The sequence below is a fragment of the Chiloscyllium plagiosum genome, chromosome 9, assembly GCF_004010195.1.
Source record: "Chiloscyllium plagiosum isolate BGI_BamShark_2017 chromosome 9, ASM401019v2, whole genome shotgun sequence".
Taxonomy (NCBI): Eukaryota; Metazoa; Chordata; class Chondrichthyes; order Orectolobiformes; family Hemiscylliidae; genus Chiloscyllium; species Chiloscyllium plagiosum.
In genome coordinates, this window is record NC_057718.1 from 63,085,861 (window position 1) to 63,101,420 (window position 15,560).

The following is a 15,560-nucleotide window of genomic DNA, read 5'->3' on the forward strand; positions in this document are numbered from 1 at the left end:
TTCTCCTCTATTTCCAAGTTGTTGAAATACATGAATATACATACATATATAAAATTTGTGTGCATTTGTTCTGTTGCACATAAAAATGGCATCTGCTCAAAGCTTCATTTTCCAAGAGTTGACTTCAGAGGCCACATGACTATGACAATTCACAGTACATTGCCTGCACTATACCTTCTAATTGCAAGTTGGCCATATGCAGTCAAAAAACAAGTTGTCATGCATGGGCAGAAAACAGTTAATTCTAGTCTGTCTCACTTAGGCATCATATGCAATCTTTATATCATTAGAAAATCTGAATGCTTTGTGTGTAGGCTGTTGGTTTTCATTTGGTGTCGCTGGGGTAACAGTAACTTTCTTTCTAATTGTTCTAGCAAGTTTTACTGCAAATACATTGCATTTGTTCGGGAGCAGTCCTCAAAGTCTGATGATCTATCCATTCCATGTTCAGTTAGCGAAATTAAATCTTCCTTATCAGTGCCAGTTGTGAAAGAACAACTTCTTTGGTTACAAAAACAGAAATTACTCGAGATCGCCCAGCAGTTAGTTGAATATTGTGTTCTTCATTTGGCCCATCAGACAAGTCATTAAGTTACTGGAATATAACTGCATCCAATCTTACCTTCAGTGGCAGGCGACATACCAATAAGTGTGCGTTTAAGATTGTACACACCTGTAAATATATTTAACATTAAAACAGGTAAATGGACACTATTCAATAAAGTTTGTAGAAATTAGTTTCTTTTGCATTAGATATTGAGATGGTTCTTGAGCAGATTCACTCCTTGTGAATGTACATTACCAGTTACTACTTAAGCTTCTGATTTACTGTAATTAATATTAATGCAGTTACTGACCAAGATATGGTTCTAAATTTAATGATGCATCTGAACAGGAATCTTAACCAGATTTTTTTTGGGGGGTGGGGTGAGTTTAGCTCAATGATTCCTTGGAAACCCACTGATCTGTTCCAGTCAATGACCCAAAACAGATAATACACAAGTTTTAATATGCCAGATTAATGTACATACGTTTTTCATAAACTGTAAATTATCAACTTAATCCTGTATATTTTGATTAGAAGAATCCAGTAAATAATCCTTAATAGCTAAGCATGGTTCATTTCACATTATGGCCAATCAACAGATTATTCTTAACCAGTAGATGCAAAGTAGAATATAGTAAATGACATGTTGGTTTTTCCATCAAGTCGTCATCTGGATAGCTACTATCAGTTCTGAAGGAGGATCACTGGACTCAAAACAATAACTCTTTTCTTTTCACAGATGCTGCCAGACCTGCTGAGTTCTCCACCAATTTTTGTTTCAGATTTCCAGCACCAGCAGTTCTTTGCTTTATTTTATCACCATGTGGTGTGAAATCTAGGAATGTAATCACAACAGAATGCAAATACTTTAAATTTCTTCAGTAAGCTTAAAACTCAAATTTTAAGATGACCGAAATCATTGTCTGCATTTTAATACTAGATAAATACATTGCATTCACTGGAGTAGGTAAGCAAGGGGCTAGATGAGTACAAATCCACAAACTAAAAACAGATTAACAAAGCCAATTAAATACAAATTATTCACTGGGAGTTATGTCTAGAGGAACTGGGAGAGAAATTGATTAGGCGACATTTGATCATTGCATATAGTTGTTCTACATAACACAAAAATGGAATGTAGGCACAGTGTAAAAAATGTTTGCAACCAAGATAATCACATTTGAGGTTGAACATGCACGAAAAAAAAATTACTAAAGGCAGTGACCCAACAGTCCTTTAAAATTCTGAATAGGGAGAATTAGAAATTTATGGCAGTGCCCAAACATGGGTTACAAATATAAAAGTCAATATTTGCAAAAATAAATTTAAGATATACTTATTTTTAACTGGAGGGTAGAATGTGAACTCACTATTGAACAATGGAGGTGAACAGCATAAGATGTTAGGAGGATATGTTGAGGAATGAAGAAACAAAAGGAAGTGCTGATCAGCTGAATGGAAGCAGGGGTAGGAGGCAGCTGGTGTGAATACAAGTACCTATTATAGGTAAGGTGGGCTAAATGGTCTGTTTTTGTATCGCAAATCTTAGTAATGCATTCTGCAGAATAGTAATATTACACCAATGAAGAGAATGGAGTAAGTTGCATTTGAAGTTGTAGCATCATCCAAAGTAAAAGATCTAATTCAATGTGTTGTAAATATTGTAGCAAATGTGGTTCACAACTGATGGATAAATGTCAGCAATGTTAAAACACCTGCCAAAATTTGATAGTACCAGTGAAACAATTGAGAAATTCAGGTGAATTTTATTATTTGGAGAACAAAAACAAGCAATATCAAAATCACAAGTCAGATTTTAAATGTAAACCAAATTTATTTTGCTCTTAAGTAGTGTTCTTGAAGCACTACAGCATGGTAAACAATGTAAATTAGTACAAGTCATTTCAAAAGCCATCAGTATTTCCATGAGCTGTTTATAAAGATGCAGCCTATGCTAACTCGATAAATATTTAACCACTTTCACTTAGAATTAATGAAAGCTCACAAATGAGCAACACTCCTCATTGAGGAAAACAAAAAGCTGTTGTCGACAAAGCGACAGCACATACATAGACAAAAAAAATTCATAAAAAATAACCAAGTGTACTGTGTTCCCAAGTCATTCAAGATGCTTTACACTGGGATGATATGCACATGATCTTGCCGCAAACCCATCTGGCTAGAATTGCATTAATTCAAGTCAAGCATTACCATTTCTTCCAACTACCCATGGATACAATTGATAAGCAGCACTGGGACATGCCTGACAGACAACCCTTTTGAACATTGCTTCCCCCCATAGATCACTTTAATTCCTAGGCTGCAAAACTTAAAGAAAGGCTACACTATAACAAAGTAACACACCTAATTAAAGAAATTGGTGATCATTTCCAGAAAATAATTCCTATATCTGTTGTACACTTTGCAAACAGAGGCACAAGCAAAGTCCACTTCTCAGCTGTCCTCTGTTACCCCCTCGCAAAACCATAAAATGGGGCACAAGTGATCTTTAAAAAGTGATTTAATTCATATAACTGCATGCAAATCTAAACAAAGATGACAAAACTTTTAATTTATAACAATGGAAAAAAGGTATTACACAAGAAAACTGCTTATAGAAATTGCATACTAAGTAAAAAGAGCTACCAGGTGACAAAGGGTTTAATATACATATATTGGCATCGTTTTTGGTCAACACACATAGATGTGCAATTACCTTCTGCAAAGCTACATTAATGGTGGCTGAACAGAAGAAATAGCACAACTTGGTTTACTCCATATGTTTCAATCAACCATTTCCTCTGGAATTTCATGTGGGTTAAGAATACCAGGAACAGACATCTGAAGTTTATGCTTTTCTTCTTGGGCCTGTCGTAAAGCAGCTTCTCTCTCTTCCAAGAACAAGTCAGCACTATCTTCCCCAGCAAATTCCTGCAGACAGAAACATTGTTAACAGGCAAAAATAAAAGAATCCAGTTAATAACAATTGTCTGTCATGTTGAAATTAGACTAATTCCATTCTTCTGCTGCAAAAATAGCAATTTCAGTGCGCATTATATCATATTGACTTGTGCCAATATAAAAGTAATCCTAAAAACCTACCTATGTTGCGCTGCAAAGTAGTGTTCTTTCAGAATAATACAGTAACCTTTAGTATATTACATCCTGAAAATTGTGATTTTATATGAATCACAATTTCTCATAGGAATCAATGTTAAAATAGTTATTACTGCACAAGGTATATTTAAATAACCTATGTACAGGTTGAAATATTGTACCCTCTGTGCATTCTTTGCTGAAATACCTTACAAAATAAATACTATAATTTTGTACATTGACTTTTCTTAAGGTTCAAATTGAAAAGCTATATCTTCCTAAATATCCTTGGAACATTAATGTAAATAAAAATTTAAATGCTTTAAGTGTTTAAAAAAATTGCGAACTTAACATTGTTTTACGCTAAGTATTATCTCGTGGCAGATTGGTTGACTCGGAGCAACTGAATCCCAGGTCTACCTGCACTAACCAACTTTTGCCAATAGTTGGCACCCAAGAACTGAGCACAAATTTGGAATAGAAGCCAAGAGCCAGAAAATGAGCAAGTTACTAGTGGTAGCAGAGGTGGACAAAAAAAAAATGGACAATAGGAACAGGAGTCAGATTAAAGGGAAACAAATATGGGCTTCAGATTGGAGGGCGAGAGCAAGGGAAGTATTGAGAAAAAGTGTGTCATGTGTGCATGTCAGGTAACAGCACAGAAGTCTGTGGCAAGCAATATTAAAAAGTGAAACACTCAAATTTAAATGGATATACTAACACTTAACAAGGTTGCCTATTTACACTTCCATGGTTACTGCTTCCAGTATTTGGCTGAGACGGGCAAAACTACAAATTGAGTACTTCCTTTAAATGGGCATTCATGTGCTTGCTTATCCAGTAGGTACTCGATGTCAATTTTAGAAACAGTCGTCATTTTTAAAACACAAATTAGAATCAAGCATGAGTAGGAACCCTGGCCCACCCCAAAATCATGCTACAATTTGCTGTTAGCAAAAACTAAACTCTAGGGTTCAAATCTGAAACTTTTTGTAACTAACTACTAGGAATGTAGTTAAAACACTCTGTAGTATAGCTCCAAGTCAAATGTGAGAAACCTTGTACAGTGTTTAATTAATGTTGGGCAGGCAAGCTTTAATGAAGGTATTCATTTAGAGAATAACCACACAAGTTAAAATCTGCATACAACTTTGTTAAGAAAAGAAAACGTCTTCGCCTTTTCTATAAATAGCTCACATCATAAAATTCCATTTGCTCAAATATTTGGAAAGCCAAATTTTCTTTTTCACAAAACTACAAATGGATCAGGAATGAGTCTTGGTTTCATAATCAGATATGGAATAATAATTCTGGAAACAGATCAATGAAACTGGACTGGTTTTGTTACACAGAATAAAATCTCTATGGTAGAACAATCTGCATTCATACTTAAATAGATTCTGCAAGCAACAACTCAAATTTGTGAAAAGTGACTGGAGAACAATGATAAGTTAGAAACTATTAGAAAATTACCTATACTGACTCTCAACCAACAATAATGAGGCCCACCATACATAAGGAGCAGCATTAATTTTACAGTCATAGAAACAGACTCTTTGGTCCAACTCATCCACGTTAACTAGATATCCTAACCTAATCTAGTTCCATTTGCCAGCTTTGGTCCATATCCTTCTAAATCCTTCCTATTCTTATACCCATTCAGATGTCTTCTAAATATTGTAATTGTACCAGCCTCCATCACTTCCTCTGGCAGCTCATCCCATACACACACCACCCTCGGCGTAAAAAGGTTGCCCCTTGGGTCCCTTTTCCCCATCCCATGCCCTATGCCCTCTAGATTTGGACTCCACCCCCTGCTCTCCATGGAGAAAAGACCTTGGCTATTCACCCTATCTACGCCCTTCATAATTTTATAACTTCTATAAGGTCACCCCTCAGCCTTCGACACTCCAGTGAAAACAGCTCCAGCCTATTCAGCCTCTCCCTACTGCTGAAATCCTCCAACCCTAGCAACATCCTTGAAAATCTTTTCTGAACCATTTTAAGTTTCACAACATTCCTGGAGCAGGGAGACCAGAATTACACACATTATTCCAGAAGTGGCCTAACCAATGTCCTGTACAGCCACAACATGATCTCCCAACTCCTATACTCAATGCACTAATCGATAAAGACAAGCATACCATATGACTTCTTCACTATCCTGTCGACCTGGGACTCTACTTTCAAGGAACCATGAACCTGCACTCCAAGGTGTCTCTGTTCTGCCACACTCCCTAGGGCCTTACCATTAAGTGTATAAGTCCTGTTCTTTCCAAAATTCAGCATTGCACTTTTATCCACTCCTTGGCCCACTGGCACATCTGATCAAGGTCCTGTTATACTCTGAGGTATGACAAGGTTGTTGTTGGCTGTCCACTACACATTCAATTTTGGTGTCATCAGCAAATGTATTAACTATACCTCCTATACTCACATCCAAACCATTTATATAAATGACAAAACACAGCAGACCCAGCACTGATCCTTGTGGCACACCGCTAGTCATAGGCCTCCAGCCTGTAAAGCAAACCTCCACCACCCTGTCTCCTAACTTCGAGCCAGTTCTTTTTTCAAATGGCTAGTTCTCCCTGCATTCCATGTGATCTAACCTTATTAGCCAGTCTACCATGCAGAAGCTTGTCAAACGCCTTACTGAAGTCCATTAGATCACATCCACTGTTCTGCCTTCATCAATTCTTTTATTACTTCTTCAAAAAACTCAACTATGTTAGCAAGACATGATTTCCCATGCACAAAGCCATGTTGACTATCCCTAATCAGTCTTTGCCTTTCCAAATATGTGTAAATCAGTCCCTCAGGATTCCCTCCAGCAAATTGCCCACCACCGATGTCAGGCTCACTTGTCTATAGTTCCTAGCTTTTCCTCATCACCTTTCACAAATAATGGTATTAGGCAAGAACTTTCAAAAATTGATTGGGGTCAGATTTTGCAGGTAAAAGGATGGCTGGGGAATTGGAAGCCTTCAAAAATGAGGTAAAACGTTAGCCAACCTCCAGTCTTCTCACTTATGGCAATTTGTGATACAAATATCTCAGCAAGGGACACAGTAATCACTTCCCTAGCTTCCCACACTTCTAGGGTACATCCGATCAGATCCTGAGGATCTCGCCCCCTATCCTTCCTGTAGGATCTATACCCTGGAACATTAAGCTACTGTCCTGTCCATCCCTTAGCCTTGTTTCTGTAATTGCTATGGCATCCCAGTCCTATGTTCCCAACCATGCCCTGAGTTCAACTGCATTACCCGTCAGGTCTTTCGAACTGAAATGCAGTTTAAATTTATCAGTCCTACCTCATTTTCTGCTTTGTTCCTGCCTGCCTTGACTATTTTACTCTAACCCCACTTTCCTGTTAGTAAGATCAGCTCAGGCTCAAACAGTTAACACATCTCATCTTTTTTTATTTGTTCAGGAATACAATTCAATGAAACCTGGAACTCTTACAACATTTTCATGTAACTACCTTGGTAGACAATTTAACAAAATTCCAATATTTGATTATTCTTAATCTTCTTTACCTTGATTTGCACAAGAAAATCTCTCAAATGCTCTTTAAAAGCTGCAATATCCTGATTTAAACTGAAAAGGCCCGTTACAAATAATTTCACTTGTGCCCTGTTTGGAAAAAAAGAAAATTCAGATTAGGAAGTAAAGTAACAACTGATTAAAGCAAGCTTTTTAAAATCAAGACCAACATACTCTTGTAGATGTGGAAAAGCAGATTTCAGCAGATTGGCCACATAATCCTGAATGAATACATGATTAGTGACAGGATTTGTCGGGTTAAGAGGCACTGATATTTTTCCTTCCTCCACCAGGTTAAACATGTATGCAAGTATTGATGCATGCATTGTCAAACCTACAAAAAAAAATAGAACGTTAAAAACTAATTTTCACATGAACATTTGACTTCTAGATGCAATTATGCAAACATTTATCTACAATCCTGTATTTCACAGATAGATTTGGTGAAAATTAGTTTAAAAACTTTAAAATCTGTTACAAGCAATCTAAATTGCAGTATATCATACTCTCAAATGGCAGAAATAATGACTGCAGCATTCAGATTTTATTATTATATCCAGCACCAATTTCTAATCACCAACTATCATCTCTCAAAGCTTAATTCTGAAATTAAAATTCTTCCATGGCTTTATCCCTACTTTTCTCTTTAACATTGTCCGTATTCCTTAGTTATAAGTTTTGCCTCTTATTAAAAGTAGCATTTTACATCAAATATATTACAAACCTGTACACTTACACTAAAGGTAAGTTGTTGATTTCTTTGCAGCTAAGCATGTGACAACCAACCTAACTAGAAGATGGAACCAAGAGTTGGAACATTAAGGAGATATTGAGGGGATCTGGTGGTATACTGATGTTGTCACAGGACTCAAAACTCAGACTCTGGCTAATGCTCAAAGAACGTAGATGGATTTTATTTAAATTATTTGTATCCATTACTGAAATCTAGCCTCAGTAATAGTGACCATAAAATTTACTTTGATTGTTGGAAAAATCCATCTGGTTCACTAACGTCCTTTAGCAAAGGACATCTGTCACCCTTAACTGGTCTAACCCATACATAACGTTCATGCCATTTCAGAGGACAGTCACTTCTAGGACAAAAAAGGATTGCCAGCAATACCCACATTCTGTGAAACATGACATTTTTTAAACGTCTGAAGTATCTTTTATTTTACAACACTGGAAACAGTGTAAATTGTATCTTAAAAAGGTGACAACTTTACTGCTTAGGAAATAGCATAACAGTTTAGTTTTTACTAATATATCCTCACTTATAATGCCAAAGTATGGAACAGTTTTTTGTATCAATAATTTCATAAGCAACTTCGCAAAAAACTAGCTAAGATTTGTCAACCCTCAACTTTATGTTGAATTTACTTTCAATCGTACATCACAGAAACTGAAACACAGGCCACTTCTACCTGTGAGACAGTATGAACTTGCAGTAGCAGGACCTGATTCCAAAAACCCTTAACGTTAAAGGTAAACCTACTTGCCTTGAAGACAGACTTCTGATTACATGGCACCAATTAACCTCTCAGACAGACCAAAGTACTTTACATTTCAGAAGAACATGATCTGGTGTAATCACAATTGTAAAGTAGGACAGTCAGGAGTCAAATTGCACAACCAAAGTCAAACAACTTTCATGTTTCTGTTATAACGCGGTAGTTCTGTTCTCATGCAATCCCATGTTATAAGAAAATTATGTAATAGCAGCACCATTAATTTAAGTGTTATAACCAATACACACTTTAAAAATTCCTTGTTTAGAAAGTGTCCCCAATTCATCAATCGCATCACAGTAGATTTGCATTAACGAAACGTGCGTTATAGCAGAACAACCTTTCATTGCTCAGTAAATCAATGAGTTGTAATTTTATATTGGTGACAACATCTATTGGATCTATTCTTAACCTTGACTGCCCCAAATTTCAAAATTATCACATCTTCAATGTTATCTTTGTGAATCTACATTTCTTTTTCGTGACCCCAATAAGTTTGCCCAAAATGCCAGTATTCTAGAGGCATCAAAACCATTACAGTCTTAAACTATACTTGCTGTATAATGTTGTTAGAATGAACTAATGGTTTCAAAATTTTTGGTTCATTTCACAAATTATTAATTTGCAAGAACAAAACACGAAAAAAGGAAATCTTATGAAAGATGAAATTAATGCAGAAGTGGTCCATGGAGTCAAGTGGCAAATTGACTACCAAATTGCTACTTGCATAATTACAATTGTAAAGGTTCAGCGTTTTGCAGATAGTCTTATAAAGAAAGATGCTGTACAAAACCATAAATATGAGAACACCTAACCTTCGATTCCTGGATTATTTTAAATTAATTTTAAACAGACAATTGTTGGGAAGCTGCAGTAAAACAAATTAGTAATTAGGAAGGAAACAAAAGAATAATTTACTCAACGCAGACATTAATTACATCACCAAAGTTTCCCAATTCCCCATGCAAATTACTTTTCAAATCAAACTTCTCTACCAATCTGGAACAAATATTTAGTTAGTTGTAACCAAATTCTAAAACAGTGAAAAGAAATAATCATTGCTACTTATGCAATGTGCTCACCAGCAGTATGAGATGTATCTGTGACAACAGAAAATATATGTTGAAGAATATCACAAAAGTATGTCTGATAGAAACTTTGGGCAGCTGCCTCTTCTTGGGCAACATTTTGTAGCAGAGTATAGAGGATTTGCAGACCTATTATATAAAACATGGTTGCAAAAAGTCAATGGTCAGAAACAAAATTATACATAGGAAATTTGATTAAAAAAATAAAGTTAAACAAACCTGTATCAGCAACATTTCTCATTGTGTGCTTAAAAGCCCATATTATAGAATCTAAAACTAGCTTAAATTGTGCTGGAGGAATGGCTAGGAATGCTGGGAAACAATGTGAATTTACAGCTTGTAAAAGTAAGAAGAAATTTGTTCGATGTTCAGGATATTCCTCGAAGTCCTGAAATTAAAAAAAAAGAAATAGTTGAGACATTACGGGAACTTTAGAAGAATTCAGTTGAAAAGAACACAAACATTGGAATCTCTACAGCACCAAGTAGTAAAATGCCACTGTACACATGAAAATTCCTGATTATGGCTGCATTCCTTTCAATTAAAATAGTTTTTATTTTGAAAGTGTTAACCCTTGGACACAATAGTATGCAGTCATGCTACTTTCCACCTGGAAATAGGCTAAGTTTGCAAACAGATTCTGCACGGCCAAGATCAGCAAAGACAAATGTGGGACAAAAGAGAAGGCAGTTCATAAATTTAGATATTAAATACAAAATGAAGGAAAATACCACTTCCTGATGATGCACAGCTTAAAAGCCTACAAATACATTAAACTAGTTTTGAAGATCTTTTCAACCCTACTTCACACTGCAACATTCTCAAGTAAGTAGCATCCCTGGCCTCGAACAAGTGATTTTTCTTTAGGAAAATGCCCAGAATGCTGGAACAAGCTGTCACATTTTGTCCCATGTATCCACTCATGACAGCAGGGGAAACTCTGTGTGGGGAGTTAGACAATTTACGTGTTGCCCACAACTTTTTGGGTCAGTGTAGAAGAAATCCAATACAGCATCCTAATATGCATTTAGAATGGAAAAAGCTAAAGACGAAATATTACTCTTAATATCCCTTAATATGCAATAGGAGAAAGTGAGGTCTGCAGATGCTGGAGATCATAATATGCAATAAACAATTAGTTTAATTTTGGTCATCTTTGCTTTCAAACTAGAAATCCTTAGTGGATTCAAACCAGAAGTCCTTTTTGGACAATTATTCTCATTCCTTACGGAGGATCCTGAGGTAGCAGCAGAACCATGCACTTTGAAGCTTACCGTATCAGTTTAGAACTGAAAGGATGGACTTTGGGGGCAGCTATCTTGCTCAAAATGTTTACAACTACTCACCTCATGATACTAGCTCAGATTTTGCAATCAATGGCAAAATGACATGGCCCACCAAAACAGGAAACTGCCCATCAAACTCTCTTTAATTTTCTATTAATGTGGGCAGCCAGTGGGTTCTAACATGCTATTCTCCTTCAAAGTGCTGCACTGCCATGAAACTGGAAAGGAACATGGCTCGTGAACAAATTTGTTTCTGTGTGGCATATTCCTTATTGCTGTGCAATCACACAACTTTGAGAAGCTTGATCTCTTCAAACATTGAGTGATCTGTGTGGCATTAGTTTCCCCTTTCCCAACATTAGTTTAACTCAAATCAAAAAGCTGTCCAGATGCCCAGCTAAAGTGTAATGAATAAACAGGATAATAACCAAAGTTCTCAGATAGCAAATTAGGAATTAAAGACACTGCCTATTTTTTGCTTTCATATTTTAGAGATCAAAATAAATGATCAGCACATACCTTAATAAAATCTAAAATTAAAAATGTGCAAATCACAATTGGAAAAATTATGAAGTCTACTCCATTTATAAATCCAGTTACATTGCATTGAAAGCCTCCAACACTCCAGGGAAAATCACCCCTGCATATTCAGCCTTTTGGTATAACTAAGCTCTCCAACCCTGGCAACATCTTTGTAAAGTCTTTGCTGAATCCTTTCAAGTTTCACAACATCTTTGCTATAACAGGGAGAACAGAATGTACTAAGTATTCCAAAAGTGGCTTCACCAAAGTACCGTACACCCGCAACATGACATCCCAATTCCTATACTCAATGCACTAACCAATAAAGGCAAGAACACCAAATACAGTAGCACCTCAACATACGAACGACCCCGTTCACAAACAAATCGGTTTATGAACAGGATTGTACGTAAAATTTTGCTTCAACATACGTACGAAATTCAAGGTACGAACACAAAAAGCCAGTGTGCAACCATGTGGTTTCAATGTTCTGCTTTGCTACGCGCTTGTTGAATGCAAAAGCTCTTGGGCCCTGCGTGATCTCATTCAGTTAGTCTTTGGCACGTGCGCTGTGAACAGCGCTCGTTGCTACGTCCAAACATCCTTACGAACAATGGGAAAAATTGATTCAATTCGCAAACTTTTCGGTTCGCGAACCGGGTCCCGGAACAGATTAAGTTCGTAAGTCGAGGCACTACTGCATCTTCTTCACTAACGTTTATACCGTGACTCCACTCAAGGAACTATAAACCTACACTCTAAGGTCTCTCTGTTCAGCAACACTCCCCAGTCCTTACCATTAGTGTATTAGTCCTGGCCTGATTTACTTGTCCAAAGTGCAGCACTTCATATTTATCAAAATTAAACTCTACCTGCCACTCCTCAGCCCAATGGCCCATCTGATCAAGGTTCTGTTGTACTCCAAGGTAACCACCTTTGTTGTCGGCTGCACCTTCAATTTTGATGTCATCTGCAAACTTACTAACCATACCTCCTATGTTCACATCCAAATCATTTATATAAATGACAGAAAAGCAGTGGACCCAGCACGGATCCTTGTGGCATACCAATGGTCACAGGCCTCCAACCTGAGAAGTAACCCTACACCACCACCATCTTCTACCTTTGAGTCAGTTCTCCCTGCCTTCCATGTGATCTAACCTTGCTAACCCGTCTACCTAATGACAAACCTTGGTGACCGTCTTAAATGAGGTCAACGTAGATCACACCCACTGCTCTGCCCTCAATGCTCTGTTATTTCTTGCTCATTTTCCCAACTTCACCAGTCTCAAACAGATCTCTTTCCTCACTGTCTCCCTGGGTCCCTCCCAACACACCCTTCCTAGTTTAAATCCTCCTGAGTAGCTCTGGTAAGTCTCCCCACCAGTACACTATTCCCCTTCCAATTTAGGTGCAATCCGTCCTTCTTATACAGGTCACTTCTACTCCAGAAGAGATTCTAATGATCCAAAAAGTGAGAGTACTTCTTTGCATCAGTTCCTCAAACACACATTCAGCTGCTCTACTCTCACTAGCTCATGGCGCGGGGAGCAATGCAGATATTATTACCCTTGAGGATCTACTTTTAAAATTCCTGTCTAACTTCCAATATTCTCCCCAGAATCTTGTAGTTTTCTTTTCTTATGTTGTGAGTTCCGATGTGTGCATTGTCCTCCTGCTGGTCCTTCTTCCCTTTGAGAATATTCTGCACCCTGTCCAAGATATCCTTGATCCTGGGACCAGGTAGGCAACAGACCATTGAGGTCTCATTGTCAACCATTGTTTGTCTTTGCCTCTGAATAGAGTCCCCTTTCACAATCGCTTTATTTGGAACCTGACATACCTTTTGTTACAGTAGAAACCTGGCTGTCAGTGCTCCATTCCCCCTCATCCCCGACATTTTCCAAAGCAGCATTCTTGTTTGAGACACTGGCACTTGTTGCCTATCCCTCCTACCTTGCACATGTGTGGGTTTAATGTTTCAAAGAGTAACAACATTGCAAGCCAATTGTTTTATGTTATAACCGCTGGCTCATGAATACTTTTTAATGAATAAATCTACCATTGGCCACGACATAAAAATGACTTTTTTTTGAAACCACAATATTTCTGAATATACTCAGCTTAAGTCAAGCACTTTTCAGCCATGATATGCTACACTCATTGATCGTCAGTCTCAACTTTTTAAGCCAAATAGCTGCTTTACTTCTCAACACCTTGGAATGAATGGGATCAAGAAAGCCATGTTTCAGGCTTTTTTTTCCTAAGAAGAAATATCCTCACATGGTGAATAACAAAGATGGAGACCATCTACACCAAGCATTCACTCTTCAACATACAAGCTCGCTCAATTTTGAAGGGATTCTGAGATTTCAAAAGGTTGATTTATATGACAACATCCAAAGTTATAATAGTCATCTACTTTCTTCACATTTTTTTTCCTCTGCTGAAACTATGTTACCTGACAACTGCATTTTTAACTCATGAAGAAATCGTTTTATGATTCCCAACAATCAGAACGATTTGACTATTCCTATAATTAGAAGGCTGGATGAAATTTTAAAACCTGGTCAAACACCTCATACTGAAGTAAAGCTTAGCATAGTTTTTTGCTTTTTTAAAAACTGCAGCCAATCATCAAATTATTTATAGCACACCATCACTTCCCCAAAGCTCCTATCAAATTGCCATGCACTCCAGTCTCCAATTGCTTTCGCTTTTCATCTTAACCATTTTATTTTAAATTAATATTGTTCATATTGGCTTAAAGGCATCAGTTACTAATCAATATTAAAATTATCTGATTGCATTGCTTCTCATTGCCTCAATTTTATATATTTCAGCATGAAGCATTAATAAATGTTGCTTTCAATGCAATTCTCAAAGAAAAAGCAATGGTAACAATACAATCACAGAATTGTTACAACACAAAAGGAATGCATTCATTCCATCACTGCACCAGCTCCCCAAATGAGCTATTGACTTAGTGTCATTCCCCTGCCTTATCTTCATAACCCTGCATATGTTCTTTTTCAGATAATAATCCAGTTGCCTTGTGAATATCTCTGTCACACTCAGTCAACACATTCCAGATCCCAGCTACCTACATCATGAAAAAGTTCCTCATGCCTCAATTAATCACCTTAAATCTGTGCCCAGGTTTTTGATGCTTTTACCAATTTTTTAGATTAATACATTACTCTTTAACCTCAAGTACATGCTTCATATCCAGATATAAAGCAGATTATCTCCTACGTGACTGCCTGCATTGGTCTCACGGGAGCATCCTTACTGCATACACTGAGATAATCTATAGTTCAATTTTAGAAATATAACTTTCAGTTTAATGAGACAATTGAAATCATCACCTCTTCTAAATAAAGGTTGGTGCAAGTTCTAGTAAATGTTAAATCCCAGTTCATCCCAATGGAATCGGTCTTAAATATTTAGGATAAACTGTAAAATTGACCTTTTCACTTGCATTTTCAGATGATTATCAAAATAGAAGGCTGAAATATCTGCAAGTGCCTTCAGTAACAATAGTCAAAAAGGATACTACTGTGCCTTCTCCCAAAGTCTGCACTACATATCCTGCCCACCAAGATAAGCATTCACCAAATAAAAAGAGGGTATAAACCTGAGTATCTTGATTAATGTTAAATAACTCCACACCAAAACAAACGAACCCCAAAGAAGTGTTTTCTGTACAACTATGACATTAGCATCTACTCAAGTGTGGAAGGTCATAAGGGTTTAGCCAATCTGTCCAAATCTACTCCACCGTCTAATTGAATCACAGCTGTTCTAATTATGACCATAATGCCATGCTCTTGTGCCCTGCACTCCCTCGATCTAAAAACCATCAATTCTCATGTCAAGCAAAAAAACAGTCCAAGTCAGCCTTAAATATTTTTAAATCATCTAGCCTTCATTGCTCTCTGAGGAAGAGTCTAAGAATGACTCT

The 15,560-nt window shown here is 37.0% G+C and overlaps 1 protein-coding gene across 5 annotated transcripts in view; it reads right to left on the reverse strand.

Annotated features, from left to right (window-relative positions):
• Positions 1 to 2,297: 2,297 nt before the first annotated feature.
• The window catches only part of LOC122552899 (exportin-1), a 79,421-nt gene continuing 66,158 nt past the window's right edge, over positions 2,298 to 15,560 (reverse strand). For all 5 annotated transcript variants that reach the window (XM_043696079.1, XM_043696078.1, XM_043696081.1 and 2 more), the window contains 5 exons: positions 10,008 to 10,176; positions 9,783 to 9,917; positions 7,367 to 7,526; positions 7,186 to 7,282; positions 2,298 to 3,478 (listed from right to left, as the gene is read on the reverse strand). In XM_043696079.1, coding sequence (XP_043552014.1) covers positions 3,332 to 3,478; positions 7,186 to 7,282; positions 7,367 to 7,526; positions 9,783 to 9,917; positions 10,008 to 10,176 — 708 coding nt within the window. In that variant the 3' untranslated portion in view covers positions 2,298 to 3,331. The remainder of the gene's footprint in view (positions 3,479 to 7,185; positions 7,283 to 7,366; positions 7,527 to 9,782; positions 9,918 to 10,007; positions 10,177 to 15,560) is intronic.